We start from the raw sequence: 24376 nt of genomic DNA on the forward strand, positions 1-24376 counted from the left end.
TTCTTTTTCCGCCGGTCTGAGATAGAGTGACGCTGCGCTATCTGGCTTCCTCCGGACGGGTTCGCTGATAGCTCTGGAGAGGACGAGGGAGGGAAAAAAAAAAGGAAAAAAAAACTCTGGAGCCAAGAGGGAACGAGCGGATTCATTTACGACTAGACGACTAGAGGGGACATCTGAGAGCCCGTCTCAGTGATGTGGTGAAGGGAACGATAACTGGAAGGCTAGTAACCCACGTCTCGCCCAGGCTGAAGGAGCCTGAAGCAGGCCAAGTCACCCTAGTGAGACGTCCTTCTCCAGCCTCGGACCCTTCGAAGGAAACGTTCCCCCCCCGCCGCCAGTCCTGTCCATCAATCTGTCTCTAAAGAATCCAGGACTTCCACGCCTGTGCGACAAAGAAAGAGGAGGAGAGCAAACCACAGCCCCATCCATCCTCATCACGCTCTACATCCAGGCCGTCCTGACGGAGGTGTCAGTCCCGGCCGCCACGAATCAGAGAGAAGGACACGCTAATTCCCTCTGCCCCGCCACCGAGAGACATCAAACCATCCGCATCGACAGCGTGGGCCGCAAAGCGAGTCTCGTCCATCTTGTTCTGCCAGCCCTTCTTTGCGAAGACGCCTCCGGAACCCCAGGAGCTAATCGAGGACTGCTCCGTATCTTCACACAAACGCGAACGGAGTCATCACAGAAACACCACCTTTCTCCCCGCCAATATTCAAGCTCGGGAGTCTTTAAAGTTCAAGCCTTAAGTGCCTTAATCGTGAGGCGGCCTGGGGGATTTCTTCCCGCAGAGCGAAACAGGCGCGTTCGTAGAGGGGTACGGCTGTCTGATATCCAGGAGCACTCTGTCAGGAAGAGGAAGAGAGGCAGGCCGCACAGGTAGAGTAGACCGGTTTGAAAGTGTTCCTGTATGAGTTTTTCTGTGGAGGCTGACGCTTCTTAACATCGGAGAAAACGTATCACCCACATCATACCTACTTTTATAAATGTGTGCCTCGATTACTTTCTATATTCATCAGCTCTTAAAGTACATAGAAATGTTCGGTAAGCATCATTTGAATATTCAGAGGAAAATCCTTACCTAAAACAACTGAAACCCAATTCCATATTCCATATGACGCTGACAATCAGAAACAACAAAAATTATAACCAGACTATCGATGCACTCGCTGTTTGACGGCAGCGTTCGCAACTGAACTTTTGTGACTGTCAATAAGTTCATGTCAGACCTGGTTTTGAATTACATATTTGGGCATGTTATTCAGATGAGACGGCTGCAGTGGAATCAGAATGGTGAACAACACAGAATCCTACAAATAACACGAGCCTCATAGGTACAGTCCAAGTCACTGAAGAGTGTTTGTCTTAGTTACTGCTACTGTGAGCTTAGCATTAGGACTACAGCCATAAACATTAGTGAAAGCATTAAGATAAAGTGCAAACTAGCTAGAACAGAAAACAAACCAGATGTGGAATTACAAACGTCCAATTTGTATATGATTTCAATGCTTAAATCAATCAGTAAAAAGATGGATAATACTTTATTTTATAATACAATGCATCTGCTGGAACTTTGGCTTTGGGTCAGTATTGTCAATGCATTCAACTGACATTGAAAAAACAGATCAACACCTGAAAATAGATGCAATGTCTTTATAAAATAAGCACATGCACGCACGCACGCACGCACACACTGTAGCACTGGGAAAGCATATCCTGTAACACATTGTAAGCATAAGTATTTTAGCCTCGTGCACTTTTTGTTGTAATGAGTAACCAAATGCCACCCTGCTATTTCAACCACTGTGCCAGCTCACCAGCTCAGCACACACACACACTCGTACAGACACACACTCGTACACACACACACACACACACACTCGTACACACACACACACACACACACACACACACTCGTACACACACACACACACACACTCCTCCTTAGAAGCCCTGGCAACACCTAGAAAGCTTCTCCTTGTAAAGTTGTTTTACTGTAAAAGGGGCGTAGGGCTCGGACGAATTGGACAGGGCAGTGTAAATATTTATTAAGGTAGTGGAGCTGGTAAAAGCATCCAGGGAAAGTGAAGGCTGCTGTACACACTTCCAGGTTGGAAGCTGGGATGTTTCACCCGACGTCTTCGGCTGTCCGGTTCCCACTTGTGGGCGGTACTGCTACTGTTCCCAGATCAGATCGGAGAAGTACTGGATAGGACTTCTACATTCTGATCAGTGGTGTTGTAAGAGGATTTGGATATTGCAGGTTGCTGAACTCAGAACAGCTTCTTTGCTTGGTTTCCGGGAAGTTGGTGCTGTATCAGTTTGTTTTCACACCTCAACTTATCAAGGTCTCATTGTCGCTGTATGCGTATCGGGTACTTTAAACCAATAGTGCCATCCACTACTAAGGCAAGATGGCACTTGTATGTCACAAGCCTTTGTAAAAATCTGTGTAGTGCAAACCTTAATACGACATTCCACGCCCCTTCTGAGAACAAAAAGCAGGGCCAGATGTCACCGAGCAGTGGGAGAGTTTGCTATGAGTCCTCCTGTTATAGTGATATAAACATGCACTATACACACCACTGTCAGCGGTAGCTCAGTGGTTCAGGTACTTGCCTCGTAATTGGAAGGTTGCTGGTTCAAGCCCTGTTAAGCCCCTGAGCAAAACCCTTAACCCTCGAGTTGTAACTCAGTCATAATTGTATGGATAAAAGTGTCATGTAAATAATGCTACCCACTAAGTATGTTCCTTTGCTGCATACAGTTTTATTGTTAAATAACAGAGGCCACCGAAACACCACCTCTAACTCAACCCAAAGAAACCCAACTATTTCTGGAACCAATAAGAATGGTTCAAATGTGTCCAATGGTTCCAATAAGAATGGTTCAAACATGCCTTAGAAGACTTTGAGATGCAAAAGGGATACTAACCCAATCTTTGGGCTTAGTACTCAACCCCAACGCACCAGAACAAAGTGCCTGGTATTGGCTGGTCCAGTGGACTGTGTGGACTGTGGACTGTGTGGAGATCTCTCAAGGATGAGGAGGGAGATACTCTTATATACTGTGTCATGGCAAAACCTCTGTCTAATTATATCATCACTATGGTAGCTATTATATGACATGTGTGGTGGGTTGTTGGCACTTTACTGAATCTTCTTTGGTTCAACACTAGACAAAGACTAGCTCAAATTTGGTGTAAATCTCAAACCCACATGAGGCCAAGCCTCGGGCCCCTCAGCCTGAGAGTTCCCTTCTGCGTCCATCGCCACTGCAGTGAGTCAGGCGCGAGCGCAGAGCGGAAGGGTCTTGTTATTCCACCACTGTTTCTCCGAGGTCCTTCTCAGCCCTCTGCCGCCTGGTGTTTCTCCACATACACACCCCCTACCCCCCTTCCTATCTGTATACTCACATAGCAAAAAAAAAGCAAAAAAAAAAGCATTGTTCTCATTTCGAAGGGTAAACATTCGAAGAAGGGAGTCGGGGAGTTCACCCACTTCCTCACTTGAAACACCCACATGGACAAAGCTTGTAGGAACACAGGTCTGGATCTGAGGACAACAGACAGAGAGCTGACTAAGGGCTGTAATGTGACAGGTATAGGGTTCTTCTTGGCGTTCAATTAGGAATAGTGTTCATGGCAACTCGTTATCACTTCATCTACTGCAATTTACATTTATGACATTTAGCAGACACTTTTACCTAAAGCAACTTACAATTATCACCAAGTACAATTTAAAGCAGCTGAGGGTTAAGGGCCTTGCTCAGGGTCCCAACAGTGGGAACTCAGCAGTTGTGGTCTGATTATTAGTCTAGTACCTTAACGGTTGAGACACCCCTGCCCTTCAGAGGATACAGAAACTCATTCACCCTAGACCCACTGGAGTAGCTGAGACTCCCACACCTACACTGAACTTGCTACTATACTATATATAACTATATATGGAGAAATTAAGCATGGGATGTTTATTAGCTGGGCCACCCAGGGAGGAAGTCTTTTCCTCTTGGGAGTTTTACGCTCACCACTGTCGACTCTCATTAGGGGTCCGACCTGAACATCTCAAAAGCTGCTTTGTGATAATGTGCGCCGTGAGAGGCGCTATATAATACATTTGGCTGCAGTTTAATTGGGTTGTTTGTGCGGTGTCCAAATACTGTAAATGATAGCTATGTTTAATTATAGTCATTCTGGTCGACCTCAAAAACAGTGGAAGGAAGAGGAGTCCGAGATCTGCACAATAAACCCCAGCAAGGGAACCGGCTATAACTGATGGTTATCTCAGTCAAGCACTTATGGCTTATGAATTGCTTCATTGTTCATAATTTGTGCGTGCTATGAAACGACCGGGTTTTTAATAGAGGGCTGACATTTGCGCTGGCTCTTGTTTGTAAGTGTTAAGCGTTGCCCTTTTTGGCCCGGGTGTCTCGAACCCTGCTAGTTTCCTTTTAAGTGCTTTGTAAGAGGGAAATGATATTGTTTGAGATTGCTTCCTTCACGGGAGGGGAGCAGAACAGAGGCTTTTGCCCCACAGACGAGGCTCTGAGTGGGCTTCCGCGCCGCCGGGTTCAGCATGTCTCCTGGAATCTACCCATATACACTGCCAGACAATAATAAAGGTGGCATGGGTTCAACTGCTCAGGTGCCTGTCATCCAATGGTTCAAATCACTAGGGGAGCCTACTGAAGGCCTGGACGCATTAGAGATGTTGGGATTAGGGTTGTAATTAAACTCTGGTAGATCACCAGAGGTGGGCATCTGTAAAGAGAGGGATTTTGTCTGGAGCAAGTGGCTTTGCTCTGCATTTTTAACACAAGAATCAGTCCGAACAGCTCAGCAGTGCCTGTCTTTTTCCTCGTTGTGGATCTATAAGGACTGGCTGTTAAAAGAGCGAGTGAGCATGTGCAAACATTCTTCAGCATGATTTTACTTGTACATCCCGCCAGTATGTCCCACGGACAGAGCGAGCGTGAGTCACGCAGGCACACGCAGCCATACGCCCCCTGCTGGTGTGTCTCAGAGAGAGAGAGAGAGAGAGAGAGAGAGAGAGAGAGAGAGAGAGAGAGAGAGAGAGAGAGAGAGAGAGAGAGAGAGAGAGAGAGAGAGAGAGACTTTTTCTTCATGGTTAAATAAACTCATTACATATAATTACCAAATACGTATTTGAGAGCATGATATTGATGGTATATTAACTGGTCATTGCGTGCTCGTTTCCCCAAGAGTTGAGGCGGGAGGTCAAATGTTTTGTAGGGGAAAGGTGAAAGGTTACCAGCTAGTGCTGTCTCCTCGCTAGCGTGATACTTCGCTGGGAGAAAACAAATATTCGGCTCTCGTGAGAAATGAACGACAGGAATGTTAAGCACAGCACGCATCAGAAACGAACGGCAGGCGGCGGGCCATCACGACCATGCCGTTCCGCATTATAAGGGACAGTTCAGACTTTCAGCCCTTCGGTGAAAGTGTTTGTGTTGTAAGTGCTGTGATGTATTCGCCTCTTTGTATATTTTTAGCCGAGACTTCCTTTAAAAAGTTTAAACGTTTTTTCCGCTTCTCGGAGAGAGAGAGAGAGAGAGAGACGCACAGAAATGAGGAGGATAAGCAGTGTAACGGTGCATGCACACATGCTAAATATAGCTGCGTTTCTACATGTCGGTAGAATACCTTAAACCAGGGGTATTCAGATACTGAAGACCTTCACTTAAGCAGAAGTGCTAAATTAGAGTTACTTAAGAAAAAGTGGTAGATTAGAGATTGCAATTAAGCCTTGTAGGAGCTAATAATCTGCAGGATTGGTGTCACACCAACAACCCTCTCTCCCTCTCACCTAGCCACATCCTCCGTCTCACTCTCCCTCCGTCTCTCCCTCTCTCTAGTGGTTCTCCCCCTGATCGCCCATGGCTGACTGGAGTTTGCTGGGGAACTTTCTGGAAGAGGTGCAGGAGCATTCCACCTCTGTGGGGAAGGTCTGGCTGACCGTGCTCTTCATCTTCCGCATCCTGGTACTGGGCACGGCGGCCGAGTCATCGTGGGGAGACGAGCAGGAGGACTTCACGTGCGACACGGAGCAGCCGGGTTGCGAGAACGTGTGCTACGACCGTGCCTTCCCCATCGCCCACATCCGCTTCTGGGTGCTGCAGATCGTGTTCGTGTCTACGCCCTCCCTCATCTACATGGGCCACGCCATGCACACGGTGCGCAGGGAGGAGAAGAGGAAGCAGAGAGCGAGGGACGACCCGGGCGGGGAGGGCGCGGGGGATGGGGGTGGGGGGCGGAGCAGGGGTGGGGAGAAGTACCCGGAGGAGGAGCGAGACTGCGAGAAGGAGGAATGCGGGGAGGGAAGGGTGCACCTGAGGGGGGCGCTGCTGCAGACCTACGTCCTGAGCATCGGCATCCGCACCCTGATGGAGGTGATCTTCGTGGCGGTGCAGTACATGATCTACGGAGTCTTCCTCCAGGCGCTGTACGTCTGCGAGGGCCTGCCATGCCCGCACCCGGTCAACTGCTACGTCTCGCGGCCGACCGAGAAGAACGTCTTCATCGTGTTCATGCTGGCTGTGGCTGCCGTGTCGCTCTTCCTGAGCATGGTGGAGCTCTACCACCTGGCGTGGAAGCAGTGCAAGAGGTGCGCGAGGGACCACCGGGCCAGGAAGCGGCAAAGGGCTGCCACGCCCTTGGCGGTGGCTGCCGCCTCTCCGGAACCTTCCAAGCCGGACCGGGCCTGCACCCCGCCCCCTGACTTCAACGAGTGCCTGGCGACGACCTTGACGCCGCCCCACCCGCTGCGGACGCATTCCCGCCCCAGTTGCCCGCCGTTTAATGACTGCCTGGCCAGCCATCAGAACTCTGCCAACATGGCGACGGAACGCCGCCGTAGCCGTGACGACTTGGGGGCGGTGGACTTCCTCAAGATGAGCTTCTCGCAGCAGTCTGTGGACACGCCCAACTGCGCTCCGCCCGTGTTGCTAAACAACGGACTGTTAACGGACAAGCGGCGTTTTAGCAAGAGCAGCGGGACCAGTAGCAGAGTGAGGCCTGACGACCTGGCAGTGTAGCCTTGACAGCAAACAGCAACTGTAACAAACAGCCGACGACAAACGGCGTCGAAGATTACCGCAGCACCGTACCAGCAGATGACTGGCTCCTTAACTTATCAACACTGGAATGCCTGTACGTGTCCCATCTCGTCGTATGTAAGCATGAAAGATGCCTATCTGTCTGCTGTTTCATAAGAGGCGATAATGCGGCATGTTTACCTTTTAATGAGTACACCGAGAAAAGAATCCTTTGACGGTTAGCTCATAGTAAAGATATGCACGCTTGTGAGATTGTCCTGTTAAAGGGAGATGCTGAGCAATTGCTGAAAGGTTGCTGTCATCAAAACATTTGTGGAAGTTTGAGCGTGAGACAAGCCTACTTCAACGAAAAGGCCATCGGAACATGCTGACACCAGGGACCTCAGCTGTGATTGGCCAAGGCAGCATGAATCCTCATGGGAGCCAGGATGGCAGAGGGCAGGCCAGACTCCAGACACCAGTCACTCCCAGGGACTCTCCGTGTCTCTGTGCAAAGGCAAGACCTGGAGCTCCTACCGGCCTGCGCATTACTGGACTAGAATAAATGGAATGTTACAGGTTGCAATTCTGCAAATTCATGGGCATTATGGCTGAAAAGGAATACAAGATTCAGTGGCTTATACCTAAGCATCAGTACTGGATGCTGATTGGCCAGTGAAGCCTAATATCTTATTATTAGGTTTGATCTTGATGCTTATTATCAAAGTTAATGCACATCCTCTGGTTTCCACATATACACATCAATATGTATGGAAAATATTATTTGCACTATTGATGTTCATTTGCAGGTTTTGTTTTGTGATTTTAAGCATGCCTAACATCTGAAATGGTAATCAGATAAAAATAATTTTTTAATTTTACATTTTGTTCTATACTACTTAATAGTTTAGGTTGCTGAATCACCAAAAGACAAGATCACTACCAAATAAGGGCTAACTTTTCTGAGATTTTTTAATTACACTGAAAGATTCAAACCATATATATCTGCATTTCATTCCAAAGCTTTTCCCTATTAAGTATATGCAAATAATTGTTTCAATAGCTACATTTGCAGTCATTTCTAACAAGCACAACCTGACGAAGCACAGGATTTGAGTTACTGCAAATAAACATTTTAAAAGTTAAGTTAGCCCCAGCCCAGTGTCTAACTTGTAAAAGCAGTAACGGTCACTGAGGGAGAGAGTAGGCACCTCTTCCTTGGCTGCAGCCAAAAACGAGACAAACTGAGCTCACCAAAGTAGCTCACAGCTATCCTAACTTGCAAGCTAGCATTTCTTGAGGACTTTAAGTTAACATTACATCAAATACATTTCCTTAACCTTCCCTTATTTTCATTGGGAGAGTGGTATCCTAGGCCCGAAATTTGGTGCTACGCCCATCTGTGATTTGACTGCTTTGCCATGTCTTGCTAGTCATGCACTCCTACCACTAGATGGCGGCATACCTCAACCTCAGTGCTGTTCAGCCCTTTGGATAAAGCAACGCACACATCTATCCAAATTCCCTCCCGATGGTAAAAGGTCATGTGTTCTCATCTCGATGCTGGAGAAGCCCCCTCGCATTCTGTGCCTGGCAGGGCAGGGACACGCTCGCCCTGCAGCAGCTGCTGAACAATCGTGTACAATCTCCTAATATTAGAGTCCTCCCCACCAGGAGTCTCCTTGGGACACTGGGTAATTATAGAACCATAGCACCAAGGATCGGGGGGGGGGGTAGGATGGTATCGAGATCCCAGATTTATTCGGATGAAGGTTTGGTGCAGGCATATCATGGAATTCCATGTAGGGGCTAAAGAATGGTCGCATGTCTTGTTTCGAAATGTGGTTATTTCGCCTGGCCCCTGATTGGGCTGCAGACTCATTTTACAATAATGCGCATTATTTGTAAACTTCAACAATATAAAATTGGATTGCATATGGAAACCTTTAATTACACTGTTTATCTAGGCTGAACATAAGCAGAGACCTCCTGGGGCGTTTGAGAGTTATCGCTGAATATTATATTGTTGCAGTAACCTTATCTGCCCACGAGGGGGCAGCGCAAGACCAGTCACACCTATATATGAGAGAGAAAGAGAAAAAGAGAGAAAGAAAGAAAGAGAAAGAGAGAGCGAGAGAGAGAGAGAGACGGTGCTGCATGACACTTTATACCAAACAATATATTTTATTTGTCTTCCAACACCCAGCCTTAGGAAGTGGTTCAGTACCAAATTCAATGGAGTTACACATGACAAGCATCAACACAGGAGGGCTGGGGACATGTGGACAACCTATTAGTTTTTTTTTGTGTGTTTTTTTTTTTTTTTCATTATTTGTTTTCTACAAAAAAAAGAAAAAATAAGAACAAAAAAATAAAATAAAAACGCCACCCATCAGTAATCCAGCTTCATCACCACATAGCCATTGTACGTGGCTACAATTTTTATGTTCGATTTTATTGATGCCCCTTGCCACCTTCACTGGCATCAACCAGCGGATACGGCTTTCTGATCGTCTTTGTCTGACGGACACCTTGACCCTGGCAGTTGACATCATGGTAGCTACTGAGAGGCAGTTTTCTGGGATCTGGGATCCGTTTGCGCCTCTACCTCGGGGCAGCTTAGGGGGAAAATCCAGAACACGAACCAGAAGCCACACTGACGGAGTACGTTGGATTACTGCTCCTACTGACAGTTGTCAAAGTGTTTTTCTCTACAATAAAAAGGAGTAAAGAAAAAAACACTTCTTTATTCTTTACAGTTAATTCATGTTTGTGCTTGTTTTTTAATAATACTATGATCTGTATGAGGTCTTAGTTTGGTTTTATCATACAAGGGAGTAGCAAAGGAAATTAAATTTAAAATATTCTGTACGACCCCACAGTACACAGTATTTTTGTGGAGGTGTTTATCGCACTGCATTGGCCACTAACAGCCACTCTGCACCCCCCCCCCCCCCCCCCCCCAACAACCCTCCCCCTTTACAAATGAAGATGGGGGGGTAAAAAAAAAAAAACAAAAAAAAAACTATAGTCACTGGTAAAATCCCTTTAACAACACAAGTACAGTACACACATACAAAGAGCATTTCATGACTTGGAGGGAAGCGATGCGATGAGATGTAAACATACAGCCAAGACGGTGCAATTTGTGACAAAATGTTCCTTGACTTTTTTTTCTCCTGGTTTCTTTTCTGTGACTGTTACGTTCAGTTCGTGTTTAGTCTCCAACTATTGTTGCTCAGTAACTGCCCTCTCTGACTTTTTTTTGATATAAAAGTACGACGTCACGCAGTGATTTTCCGGTCACCCTTTCGCTCGGTTTGCAATCGGCTCTGTATGCATGTCATGTGACGTCGGCCTACAAAAGGCCTTACTGCGAGTCCGTCTCTCTGACTCCACGCGCGTTCCCAGTGTTCAGAAAATTAATTCTTGTTTGAAACGGAGCCAAATCTGGAGTAAGCGGTGAGGAGAGACTGTTATTGTAGTGTGCAGCCATAGCAGTCTTCTCGTAGCACTCCACCTGCAAAATGACGTCCACTTCCACGGCTGAGGATTCCCTTTGTACACATCCAGGTGTATGTGTGTGTGTCTGTGTGTGTGTGTGTGTGTGCCTGTGTGTGTGTGCGCGCGCGCACATGCACACCTTGTCCTATCCAGGTGTGCGTGTGCACAAGTGTCCCAGTTCCCACACACACTTTTGTACGAGAAAACACACGGCTCTTTTTGTTTTAAAATGTCCTTATTTTTTTTCACAGGTTTCGCAGGATCCGTACTGTTTGCGATTTTGCGGTGGAGGCTTTTGTGGGTTGCTTGCAGCAGCTCAGAACATTATATTCCCAGGGTTCCCAGGGCCTGGGTTAAAACCCATCGCCATGTCCGCAGTCATGCCCCGGGGCCTCATCTGTGGAGCCATCATCATAGTCTGCTGAGGGCCACCCATCCCTTGTAATGACATCATCATGTTGGGAGAGCCCACAGGGCCAGGGTGATTGTACATGGGCCTTTCCTTGCCCTGCATCATCCCTGGGCCTGCCATCATGCCCGGTTGCTGACCCGGTGACAGCATCCTGTGCTGGGGTCCCATCATGCCCTGGCCCATGAAGCTCGGTGGTCGCATGGGATTGTGGCCAGGGTTCCCCATGGGTATGTCCTGGGGCCCGATGTGGCCGGGGCCTGGGGGTCCTCCCATGCCCTGCATGGGAAGGCCCATTCTGGGGTTGCCCTCACCCATCATCCCCTGCATGGTGGGGAAGCCGGGCGGGCCGGAAGAGTGGGGCGGCTTCCCGCCAGGCGCATCCCCACCACGGGGGAAGTAGGACAGAGTCTGGCTGGGTTTCTCCGAAGGGATGATGCGCGAGAGGTCGAACTCGGGGATGCCCGAGGCGCCCGGCCGCATCACCTCGTGGAGATCCGAGTCGTTGAAGACGCCCGGCATGCTGTTAAACTCCTGGCCCCCGGGCGTGTTGGGTTTGCACATCCCCGGCTCCCCCCCAGGTCCGTGGGGCATGTTTGCCATCCTCCCCATCGGGCCTCCCTCTCCCTGGAAGCCCATGCCATGAGGGAAACCCCCCTGTGGCCCTGGACCGTTGTGCGGGAAGGGCACCTGCTGTGGAGGAGACTGCCCGGGAGGGAAGCCCTGCCCTCGGTGAGGGAGGCCCATACGACCCTGGGGCATCATCTGGCTGTTGCCCATGCCTGGGTCTTGGGAGACAGGGGGCATCATCATGCCGTGGGACATCATGCCAGGACCCATGGGCCCAGAGTGAGGCGGGATGTTGGGGCCCATGGGGTTTGGGGAGGGCATCTGGTTGGGCATACCGTGAGACAGAGGCTGAGATCCCATGGTGTTCATGCCCATGGGGCTGAGGGAAGGCATGGGGCCTGAGGCGTTGGGGTTCATCATGCGTGGATGGCCTTGGTGATGGTTCACGCCCATACCTGTGACAGAGACAGAACAATGAAACAGCGATTGATATAAACAGCAACAGTTAATAACTAGAGAAAACCTCTAAATCCACATCTTAAATCGGCTTACGTGCTTTAACGCGACGCCAAAATTTCATTAATTTATCTCCATATTAAATATCTCTTCAAAAACAGTAGCCTAATTAGAATAGTGGGATTAAAAAAAATGATGCTCAAGAAAGTTTCACACTCATTTGAGATTTTTTCCTTCATTTCTTGATGAGTGACACTGCCTTATGCAATGATATGATTGTTGGTTAACTACAGCAAATATTGCGACAGGTCATCAATTCTAGCCAATTGTTGTTTTAAAGTTTTGGGTTTTTTTAAACTTTGTTTTTGATGGTTTCACTTTAGCCCAGCTAATACCAAGTGCTACAAATCAGCATGCTTTGTCACAACCCAAACAACTGCAGAATAATCACAGACAACTCAAATGGTCACCATCAGCTTAATTATTTGCCATAAGGAAATAATATGACATGTAATAATTATGACAGGTCTCCAACTGGTTAAAATTTTTCCTTAGTCAATTCAATTTGCATAATTGTTGGGTTCATTTAAAAAAAAAAAAAAAAAAAAAAAAAGCTGAAATGAGCGAGAACAAAGACATTGTGACAAAACATCTTGAAACGCAACTCCCCACCACCACAAATGTTAAACAGCCCAACTTTCATCGTCCACTATTAACCAATAGTGAAGTGCTCTGTTTGGAAACAACTGCATAACCAGAAAGGAGTTTTAAAACAAGTTGCTGTTACTGCCACTTGCTAGTGCACACTAACTGCAATCCATTCAATGTTGGCTTGTTCTTACCAGGCATATTATTGTTCATGGGCGGTAGGTTTGGCGATCGCGCGGGTGGCGAGTCGTCGTCTGAGCTGGCCACAGTTTTGATGGCGTCGTGGTAAAGCGGCGTGGAGCTGGGCATGGCAAACTTGGACATCCGTGACATCATGATGGAGAGAGGGTTCTGGGATAGCGTCGGCTCTGGGGGCATGGTGTAAGGGCTGCTGGATGGAAGACTTCCCGGAACATTGATCGATCCAGGCTGGCTGGCAGAACTACTGGAGGGAGGAGCCGAGGGTGGAGCGTTTCCACCTAGAGGAGAAAAAGGCAGGAGAACATCATAATATTAGATGTTATTATACTAATGTAACATATATACAATATATACTAAATTACTATAAACAATAATAGCCTTTATGGCATCTATAAGGTCATCAAGTGTGGTAAACTGTTGGAGAAGGTAGTCGTACCTTGCTCCACGCTGCCCATCATATTTGGCGAGGTCATGCTAAGCGGAGGTTTGTTGTTTTGGGGAATCCCTGGACTCTGCATGGGTGGCTTGGGCGATGACGTCCAGCTAGGGGAAGGGGCAGGGAGCGAGGGGGACTTCATATGGACAGGGGATGCCCCCGCTGAACCCATCATCGGAGGGGACTTGATGGAAGCGGCCGCGGCCGCCGCGGCCGCCGCCACCGCGGAAGGTCCGCTGAGCATGCCGGCCAGCTGCGAGGGGGTCTGCGGGGACTTGAGGTTGCCCGAAGGGGAGCCCAACATGGGTGACTGCACTTGCCGCAGCGTCGGAGACTTGAGAGGGTTGACGTTAGGCGAGTTGGCTGGGCCAGACTGGACGCTCAGGTCTGAGGGTTTGCGACCCATGCTCCTCTGGTTGGGCGGAGGACCTGAGTTGTTGGGAGGTTGGTTGGGGGCTAGAGGTGGCATGTGGCTGAGGCGACCGTTGCCACCCACGTTGCCTCCTCGCTGGTCAGGGGCGAAGGGGGGCTCACCCCTGGGACCTCTTTGATTTCCAGGTCCTTGCGGAACCATGCCTGGGAACTGACGGTTGGGTCCCATGTTGAAGTCACCTGGGTGAGGCTGGTCAGGAAAGGGAGGCCCTTGCATCATCTTCTGCTGTGGCCCCATGTTCTCAGGCATGGGACCTCCACCTTGCCTAATTTTCATGATCTCTTCTGGACTCAAATTCATTGGTGGTTCTCTCATCTTGGAGGGCATCATCTGAGGATTGGGCCCCATATTGACGTTGAGGTTGCCCGGCGCCATTCCAAACTCAGCCATGTCACGTCCCAGCCCTTTCACAAACTCCATCCTTGAAGAGGGGCTCATAGGACCTTCGCCTGGCATTCTAGGAAACATCATACCACCTCCATTTCCAGGTTCCATTGGTCTTTGGTTCCCCATCATCCTGTTCATTTCCATCATCATGCCTGGGGGTATTCCCATACCTTGCTTGTCACCCATACCTTGATGGAACATGGCTTCCTGTACTGACTGAGGGTTAGGGAACCGCTCCACTCGCCCACCTGGACCTCCAAACATTCCCTGAGCTGGTGGGAATCCCCTTCCATCCCCCATCTTGGGAATATCATCAGGCCAGTTCATGCCAGGCCTTGGCATTGGGTTAGGTCCTCCCTCCATATCAGGGTTCATCATTCCAGAAAAACCTGGCATTCTTTGCATGTGCGGGTGCATTCCTCTAGGCCCCATGTTCATCTGCTCAGGGAATGGCTCCGGGCCACCGGGACCCCACATTTCGCCAGGATTCATTTGGTAGGGGGGCGGTGGCCCTCGCATCATGCCCCTTGGGCCAGCCTGGTGCATCATCATGTCTCCCATTGGCCTGTGCTGCATTTGTTCCTGCTTGCGCTTTTTCTCCTCGTAGAACTCCTGCTGTAGCTTGAGCCAGGCCATCTGCTCTGGTGTCATGTGGTCACCGTGCTCACCACCAGGTCCTTGATGTGAATTCATGGGACCCGGACCTTGAGGAGGAGGCCCAAGCTCATCCGGGGAAAACGGCATGTCCCTGGGACCTGGTGGCCCGAAGGGAGGTCCATCGGGGCGAGGACCGCCAGGGCCACCAGCTTTCCCCAAGCTCTGGGACTGGGCCATCATAGCCTGAAGAGGCCCTTGCTCAGGCTTCTTGGGCCCACCCTCCATCATAGCAGCATTGGGTGGTGGCCCGCCCATGTTCCCTTGCCCCATGGCGGCCATATCTTTGTCATCTGGGAAGAGCATCCGTTGGATGTCGCGTAACGTCTGTAGGGAACGTTCCCGGTGCTCCAACTGCTCCTGGGAGAGACCCTCAGGGTTGTCCCCCATGCTGGACATGATTTCATGAGCTAGCTGCTGCTGGTGCTGGGCGGTTAACTTAACATCTGCTCCTTTGGGCAGATCAAGGGAAGGGAAGCCCTGCTGTGGGCCAGCACTGGGAGGCTGGTTGGGAGCCTGGCTACCAGGCGTCCCAGTGGGATTACTCCCATCGTGCGATCCGGCACCTTCCTGGGGACTGCTGCTGGGCAGGCTTTTGGAGTCCATGCCCCCTGAAGGTGGGCCATCCTGGGGAAGGCTGGATGGTTTTGCCCCTGGGGCTGGCTGCACCGGAGGTTGCTGCTGAGGCTGGCCTGGCTGCGGTGCTTTGGAGGCTGCTTGGTGGTTCTGTTCGGAGGGGTGAGATGATGGCTGTTGCTGGGACGGCGCCCCCTGCTGTTTGGAGTCGTTCCGATGGGGTCCGAGCTGATTGTTCTGAAACAAGTCACAGCAAAATGAGCACTCCTTACTCCCCTTGTGATAATTAGGAGATCATTAGCAGTTAAATGTTAAATGTTAAAAGTCGATTTGTTTTGTTACCAGGGGGAGCTGAGGCTTTCCGCCCTTGCTGTTGGAGATATTGTTCATGTGATAAGCAATAATGTTGTCGACATGGCCCGTTATCACTGCTTCCGCTGCCCTGAAACGGGAAGAACACACACAGCGCATCAGTACTGCTGGGTGCTTCTGCTGCACCAACAATGCCTGAGGATAAAAATTTCCCCAATACTGAAACGCCTAAGCATCTCATTAAATTCCAATTTCTAATTAAGGTGCCAGCATTCATCATCCCACCCAGCCACTTGGTGAATAGCCGGTAAACTGCACGCGAGAGCGAATAAGTGTCAGCGTGTTCTGTACCCGTTCAAACGCGCACACGACAAACGCGACAGGAGGAGGCCGACAGTCAGCGTCATCGCCGTCACAGTAGCCTCCTCGCCCTCGCTGGGCAACGTCAGCACCGTAACGACACGCTGCTCAGCCGGAGACCGTCCTTACAGCCACGGCATGTATAACGGACTCCCCCCGCCACCGGCGTTTGGCATCTTGCCGACTGTGATCCGCAAGTTTCTCTAATCTCGGTCATCACATTCGGCGTCATCGCGCGCATTTTTTCAGCCCCTTTTCAGCACAGAGCGTGATGCTGCTGAGCTCAGCAGAAAACAATCCAGTGGGTCTTATTTCAAGGGAAGGCAATGACAGGTTTCTACGACACGGGATTGTAGCGATGTGGAAAAATGGCCTTCGGTGACGTTTCTGAAAAGGACCCCAAAAAGTGGTTTTTGTCTAAACTGACCACGCCAAAGGCGGGCAGCATGTAAACGATGACGACTTAAGGGACGCATCGTGATTCAATTCACGGACAGAGCATTTCTTACTTGTTTGCCATCTCTGTGGTGAAGACGTAAACAACTTTTGACCCAGATTTCTGATTGCTTCCCAAATCCGATGCTGTGTTCTGTCCAACAGCGTTGTGGGTAGGTGTGGAAGCTGCCAGGGTGCTTGGATCTGGCTTTATGTCACTGGAGTTGCAGTCTATGAGATGAAAGGAGGGGGTGAGGGGGAGGGGGAGAGGGAGAGAGGGGTGAATTAAGAATTGAAGACGACAGGCAAAAAGGTGCAGAAATCAAGACATCACACACTCGGCAAGTGATGTAAAATTAATTACATTTCCGTTATATTAAAGGACAAAAGGTCAGACTAAATTAAGACTCAATTTCTAGGAGACCAGAGCACCTGAACAGCCTAGAAGGGCTTTTTAAAAGTAGCTGTGGCAATACGGTACATGTGCATGCAGTATAGCACTCCCAATTTTATGTCCAAGTGCTAACAGACCCACGCCGTGTGCTACACAGGGCTTGGTCCCCTGTTCCGGCAGCCTCCTGATCATTAACGGAGCCGAATTGGGAATGCGGGTCACGCTAAGAAGAAAACGCAAATTTAAACTCATTGTTCCTCTGCAGTATAGGCCAACAGCAACAAATATTGTCATATCGTAATGTCGCGAGTGCCCTTCACGGACGTTCACGCCGATGCAACGTAACGGTGCGCCGGCTGCAGGTTAAATCCATGCGGCAGGGCCTTGCCGTCAAGGCTGACCGATCCCGAACCCCGGAGTCGGTCACTTACTGAAGAAGCCGGGGTCATCCTCGTCACTCTCCCCCCCTGAACACCAGTCAGCTCCGCTGTAGGGCTGCCGCCGTTCAGCTACGCATATCCTCTTAACCCTGCTGCCCAGCTCTGGAGGGGAAGGTAAAATATGAGAGAGAGAGAGAGAGAGAGAGAGAGAGAGAGAGAGAGAGAGAGAGAGAGAGAGAGAGAGAGAGAGAGAGAGAGAGAGAGAGAGAGAGAGAGAGAGAGAGAGAGAGAGAGAGAGAGAGAGAGAGAGAGAGAGAGAGAGAGAGAGAGGAGAGGAGAGGAAATGATGTCCTTTTGCGTACAAAGCCTGTGTTTTTGCCCATCAAGAAGCCAAACTACCCTGCTACAGAGGGACTGTGTGAGTGAAATATTAATTTCATGTTTTCTTTTGTTTGGTGACTTGGAATTCTAATTCTAATTTTACTATTTACATGAATAAATTATTTGAATTTGATGTCTTCTCCAGGCCCCAATTAAACTCAGCCTTGGTCAAGAGTATTCAATCTTTCTTAGTCAAGACAATGCTTAGATTGTCCCCAGGAAAGAGACTCTTAAGGCTCTGTTTATTAATTTTCATGACTTCTTAATGCATAACTATGACGACCTTTGAGCTTAAGTTTCCCCAGTTCTTTCCCCAGTGACCAGGAGACTCCTTCAAGCCTCTCGCCACCCCTGAGATGTTTAGCTTTCATTGTCTGTGCCTGTGACCTTGTGACTCTACTACCTCCACAGTCAGGGCCATCTGTCTGTGTTCTGCGTACAAACACAACTTCCCTGTAGCCGGGATACAGCGTGTTCTATGACCATGGCTCTTGGATAATAGAGTTGAAATAAAGACAAGGAATACAACAGGACTTCCTGTGTGGAGAACACACATGCTGTCCAAGCAAACAAACGCCATGAGCAAACTCCTGACAATGTGGGCAAACACACGGGGAAACTAACCTGGTGGGGTGGCTCACGAACACACACGTATGCATGCAAGCGCACACACTCAGACCAACCTAGAAGTGCACCCCTGTGCCTCCTACAGATGGGAAGCACGCATGCGTGGTGTGCTCGCGCGAACACAGACAGCACCCAGACACGCAGGAGAGGCTCGTTTCGTGTTTTACACAGCTTCCATAGCCTACCATCCTGCTCACCATTGTTTTGGCTTTCAACATACCTCAGGCAAGCTCAGGGCATGGCAAATTTAACTGCTTTTAAACTCCAAATCGAACCATATTTGGCTCCAGTTTAAATACCTAGCTAGGTGATTTTCCACAAGATATTCAGCACACGTTTGATAAAAATGGCCATGTGGAGGCATTAATCACCAGCAGGGGTCCTTCAAACAGCCAAACATACTAAAAAGACAGAGCTAAGGGGGGTGGGGGGGGTGGGCGGTCTCTCCCCCCTCTCCCAACGGACTAGATGGTACATTCCTTGGCGCTGCCTACCACTGAACCAACACTGTGATGTTTCCACTAGGAGACATACGGGGGTGTGGATGTCTTTATGCAGCACTACAGCCCAGAGCAGTAGCGCCCGGGGACAGAAAGAGAGACACGTGTGTGTGTGTGTGTGTGTGTGTGTGTGTGTGTGTGTGTGCGCGTGCACGCCAGTGCCTGAGCGAAAATGTGACTCCAATGACACACTGCACATTTGCGTCTGGGGGGTTTTTAAAATGGTAGACCAGACCTTCGCCATGTCTTACACCGTGAGACATTAAGAGAGAGGGGAAACAGACCCAAGGAAATATATTACAGACATCAAAGATTACTGGAGGAATATTGTTACAAATACAAATAAATATAAATACATCTCCACTCCTCTCTATCTCTCAGTATTGTGGTACAGTCTAAAAATACACAACACATCCATCAGACATCTATCAGTTTGTAATGGGTAGTTGTGGGTGGGGCACAATCTAATGAAGTCGCCGTGTACACAAACTGTCTTTTCACAAACCCTGGCCTTTCCGTGCCAGGGCTTTTTGGATTTGAATTCTGAATAAAATTGGTAAACATTCAAGAACCTTTGAGCTTTGAACTGTGAGGACAGATCAGGAGATATTATGCTCTGCTTCACACGGGCTAGGGTTATCAAATCCAGGCAACAATAAACTGAAAACATGACCACAGATTATTTCCAGAGCATTTCTATTGGAATGGCCCAGATCGCCACGCGATAAATGAGTGTACTTACTATAAGCTAACACACATCTGCCTTGACTTGAACGCCAGACACCCTTCCACAGCTGAGAGACATGGGAGGACAAAAACGACCGATCCTACCTTTCTGGTCCCCCTCGTTGTTGGGCGTCCCTGTGTCCTTCTGCTCGAAAGACTCCACAGAAGTGCTCCTCTCTCTCTTGATCTTGCTTTTAGCCCCGTTGCCCGAGTTCAGGCTCTGTCCGTTTTTGAGTCCCATGCTCCCCTGAGCGCCCTTGGGAGTGTGGCCTCCGCTCATCGGCTTAGGATCGCAGGGGGAGGGCTGCGATTGGCTGCCGGCACCCCCTTGTTTGCCCTGATTGGGCAGTTTCGAGTCCATCTGGGCAGCGCTGGAGGGAGACATCACAGGCGGCGAGCGCACCATGGCCTCCTGCTTAGATTTTGGACTGCTGAAGACAAAGGGAGAGAGAGGGAAGGAGAGAAAAAGACAGTGAGGCGACGAAGCGGCGGTCCGCAAGGTCTCGGTACAACCACGTGAGCCGCCGAGCCAAACGGGCCCCGAGTTTACTGGCTCCAGCCGCGGGATCTTAACGCAGGACCAGGGAACTGCGCACGGCGAAAGCGACAGAAGGAATTCGAGGACCAACGTGAGCCTGTGTGCTTAGTGGGTCGAAGGTCCGACGAGTCTCTTGTGCGGAGCGAGATTCCGGTTTCCTCTGTGGCCGCCAGCGTACTCGGCATTTTCTGGGAGGGACAGAAATGCGCAGACGCCGCGAGGGAGCGGCGACTGCCTGGTACGTTCCCACCCCCCAACCCCCTGAAGAAACATCTCGCAATGGCGTTGGAGGGAAACCCTGAGTCACGGAGGTGACGCGCCAACCGCTGTCACCGGTGCCCTTATGTCTGTTCTCCCCCGCACTCTTTCTCTCTGTTGACAGTACGCTGAGTTAATATTTGATGATAAGCCCTGCTGGACCAGATCGACCACTGGCGAATGGGAGGACCAGGCTCCGAATCAGCAAAAGCATTGCCACGGCGACGAGGCGCGCAGACGCAAGGGACTTAAGCTAGTCATGGAGACCAGGCACCAGAGACATGGCAGGTGGGTACTCAAGTCCTGAGATTAAAAACCTGTAGCTATGGGAAAGTATAATACAACAACTGCATAGTGTCCTCACAGAAAGAGAACTGCTCACCCTATATTCTCTCTCACACACACACACACACACACACACACACACAGAGATGTTCAATAGTCAGTGAAGCACAATGAAGCACAGGGGACCCTCAACACACTTTTTCAAACTGCCACTGTGGCTTGAAATACTGGGCACAACATTTGGCTCTGAGCCCTCCATCAAGCTCCAAGATGGCTGTCGCACGCAGAATCCGGAGCCAAAAGTGGAGATCAAGGCGAGACCTGGTCCAGCCTGGCCACCAGGCCCGGCGCAAGACGAGCCCAGCAGGAACCTGGCAGGCCGGCCGCCCCGTTCCTCAAAGCAGCTCCAGGAGCATGAGTCGGTGAGGGTCGGCCATGCTGGCTCCAGAGAAGCCTGGCAACCACGGCGTTGTGAGCACGGGCGACGGAGGGCCCCGGCTGGGCTTGGTTTCATGGGCGTTGAGTCAGTTTTGGAGCCCCTCCAGAGGCTGCTCCAGGATGCAGCTCCCACCCAAAAACACACTGCTACGGTTACCTCCGCCCACTGGGCCTTCCTGTCCACGCTGCTCAAGCAGCGGCGTGTTCACTTAGCTCCGTTTTAAGCAACATGAGGAATTGTGGGTAAGAAGTGAGCAATTGTTTGTTTGGTTTTTTTTTGTTTTGTTTTTTTTTTTGCGCATGACTTCTCCAGAAAATTTAAACGGCGAACACACCGCTATTAGTCGTGACTCCGGCATGCGTGCTGGGGTGAAATTTGTAGGTGCCAAAATACTAAAGGTAACAATGTAACAAAAATGCAATTACCGCAGTACACATCACCGAGGAAGTCCAAGAATTCGACAGCATGCTGCTTATTTAAACAGAAAATTTTGAAGACCCCCCCCACACACACACACACACACACACACACACACAAAACCAGAAGGCCCTCACCTCTGAGTGTTAGCCGACGGAGAGTTTCTGACTTTGGGGTTGCTGGAATGCATTGACGACAGTCCCAGAGCAACCGTGGCTGAAGCAGTGGTGTGCTGGTGAGGACCGGGTGCGTGCGGGTGCACGTGGGCGTGCGAGTGCGCGGATGACGCCGACGGCGGCGGCGGCCCAGCGGGCGTGGCTTTGGCACGGGCGCCGCGGGGCCCGGCGGGGCCACTGCAGTCCTGGCCCTCCTCCGGCCGTTCTTTGGCCCGGTCCTTGCGACCCGTGGCGCTGGCCGGCGCTCCGCTGGCCGTTCCCGTTCCCGTCGCTGCTCCTGCTGCTACTGCGGCTGCTGCTCCTCGCTCCTCCTGCACCTCCAGCATTCTCCGTGCGGGTGCGCCTGGAGTCCCCCCGCGGAGCCCTCACAGCCCCTGGCCACACTACACACACACACACACACACACACACACACGTTAAGATAGAGAGAGAGAAGGACGCAATGCGTGAATGAACAAAGCCAACCTCAAACTGGGTTGGAAAAATGACTTGGATCGGCAGGGATCCTCTTGGGAATGACACAAACTCGTCACCTTTGCGCGACGATTGGAACAAAGATGACTGTAACCAGCCTGGCAAGGACATACAAATGATTCTGTGCCCCTTGGCAAAGCAGGCACAACGCAGGCAAAACGTCACTGTACAACCAGCTTCCGGCCATGCCGCCTAAATCAACGTCGCTGTGAAAAAGAGAAGTGGCAAATTTAGAATGCCCTCAACAAACAGGGTGAACGCCCTCGCCAAAAAAAAAAAAAAAGAGAGAGACAACCAGGGAAAGAAAAACCAAGACGCTATTTGTGCTATTACTAGTCAGAGTGCCTCGGGGTGTCTGCAGGCTTCCTAGGGGCCTCAGAACACAAACACGCCTGTGCCAGCACGCAGGTGCGCCCACCACCACTTTTACTAGCTCAGTTCCATTCCACACACTAACCAGTTCTGCTGTCAGAAACACGTCAGAGATATTTACTGATTGCTGAACTGAGTGAATAACATATTGCTCAAAAATGGTACTGACAAAAAGTGCTTTTGCTCACAAGCGCAGTTTAAAATGTACTAGTGTTAGCATCGAGCTAGTAAACGCAGGCTGATGCGCTTAACCGAGTCGAACTGTAATGTCTTGGCGTCTCTTTGGGAGACTTCTATTTTGACGTTTGGCCCATCTCTAGCTTCTAACAGTGAGCTGCTGGATCCGGATACCCGTGACCCCTGCAGTTGCTAACAAATACCAGAGGCAAGCCCGGGTGCACGGCCAGGACCGGTCCGGATGCCGATGGGGTGATCTCGCCCATTCTGCCGGCCAGACAAAGCATTCCGACAAACCAATAAGCGGAAACAGTTTTGGTCTACAGAACACGGGTTTGTACATATTGCATGCACAGGTGTGGTGTCCGTCCATGGTACACAGTCCTAGGTTGCTTGTGGTAGTGTACGAATTCCTAATATCCTCCCAATGCCCTGACCCTAAAATACCAAACATGGCTCGTTAATGGGAATCTAAAACGCACCACAAGGCTTTGTTTGGGGGGCAGAGGTTGGGAACAGGGCGGGGTAGGTGGAGGTGTTTCGACCTTTAGGCTTGTGCTGTACGGCTCAGGCTCAGACGCCGTAGCTCCCAGGAAGCGTTACGGGATGTTCTGTGCAAAACGTGTTGGTGAGAACACGCAATGTATTACAGCACATCCCACTAAAGAGAAAGTATCGCGTTTCACACAGCTTGCTGCGCTTGTGTGTGTGTTTTTTTGTCATGCTTTATATCCTTTGGTCAGAACATGAGAAACATCTCAGAAAGCCGCCCTGTCAGATTCTGCTGTCATCCAGAAAATATTCAGGATGGCATCCAAGATACATAAACGATGCGAATGGCTCCCTGCCTCGCCTCAGGGGGAAAGGGGAGGCCTGAGACCAGGGTTCAATCTGCCCCCTCCCGCCTTATGAGCCCCGTTCAGGAACTCTCCCTAATAGCCACCGCTGCGATTATCTAAGATCAGTCGCCGGACGGGCCATTCTGCGATGACTTGCCATAAAATGCATATCAAAACTGCATTGGGGCACTTAAAGAGCTCGAGGGCTCTGCGGGATTTGCTGATGCGTATGGACGTTGCTCTCTTATTCGCAAGGTGCTCGAGGCGGTCACGCGGGGTCCGGCCACGCAAGCAGAGGTCAGAGGCAAACGAGTCTTGCTGGCAAAACCGGTAACCCGGCGCGCTGGCGCAAGCGTGCGTGCAAGCCAGTCCTTGCGTTTCTCTCTCTCTCTCTCTCTCTCTCTCTCTCTCTATCTATCTATCTATCTCTCTATCGGGCGCGCCGTGACTTCTGATCAGACTGAGCTCACATGAATGGAGAGGTCGCAACACAGCAGGCACTGTACCGGCAGGTCTTGTGAGATGTGGAGCGGGAGAGGAGTGACCTGCAGTCTAGCAGACCCAATAAGTCGCTCTCGGGAGAGCTTTACACCCATGCGCATGTGTAATTAGAAACACGATCAGGCTTTCGTTAGACGTGCGGCTGAAGGGCCTCAGGGAAGAGGCCAAGAGTGGCATTGCTGTGATTCTGAGAGTGGTTTCACTGCAGAGCATTTCCCCCTCTCCCTCCACACACACACACACACACACACACACACACACACACACACACACACACACACACACACACACACACACACACACACACACACACACACACACACACACACACACACACGCGTCTCTGCCAGTGGTGGTGGCACCCCTCTGGCCAGCCTGAAAGACACACGCAGACTGGGGCCCTCCAGCTGCACGGCCTCGAGGCGCTTGCGAACACGCAAAAAGTTCGAACGCACGTC

General features: G+C 50.3%; 2 protein-coding genes across 7 annotated transcripts in view; one reads left to right on the plus strand and one right to left on the minus strand.

Annotated features, from left to right (window-relative positions):
- On the plus strand, positions 1-9811 carry gja5b (gap junction protein, alpha 5b). The gene is made up of 2 exons (XM_035535123.1): positions 1-879; positions 5875-9811. The coding sequence occupies exon 2, from the start codon at positions 5896-5898 to the stop codon at positions 7051-7053; it is 1158 nt and encodes a 385-aa protein (XP_035391016.1). The 5' UTR covers positions 1-879; positions 5875-5895; the 3' UTR covers positions 7054-9811.
- Positions 9812-10730: 919 nt separating this feature from the next.
- bcl9 (BCL9 transcription coactivator) overlaps positions 10731-24376 on the minus strand; it is a 65834-nt gene continuing 52188 nt past the window's right edge. For 5 of the 6 annotated variants that reach the window (XM_035535127.1, XM_035535126.1, XM_035535128.1 and 2 more), the window contains 8 exons: positions 21517-21938; positions 19548-19873; positions 17260-17370; positions 16509-16665; positions 15670-15769; positions 13278-15564; positions 12835-13119; positions 10731-11991 (listed from right to left, as the gene is read on the minus strand). In XM_035535127.1, coding sequence (XP_035391020.1) covers positions 10874-11991; positions 12835-13119; positions 13278-15564; positions 15670-15769; positions 16509-16665; positions 17260-17370; positions 19548-19873; positions 21517-21881 — 4749 coding nt within the window. In that variant the 5' untranslated portion in view covers positions 21882-21938 and the 3' untranslated portion in view covers positions 10731-10873. Of the gene's footprint in view, positions 11992-12834; positions 13120-13277; positions 15565-15669; positions 15770-16508; positions 16666-17259; positions 17371-19547; positions 19874-21516; positions 21939-24376 lie in introns of those variants that run through there. The other variant, XM_035535129.1, reaches the window with a different exon arrangement.

This window comes from Electrophorus electricus, chromosome 16, assembly GCF_013358815.1.
Source record: "Electrophorus electricus isolate fEleEle1 chromosome 16, fEleEle1.pri, whole genome shotgun sequence".
NCBI classification, from domain to species: Eukaryota; Metazoa; Chordata; class Actinopteri; order Gymnotiformes; family Gymnotidae; genus Electrophorus; species Electrophorus electricus.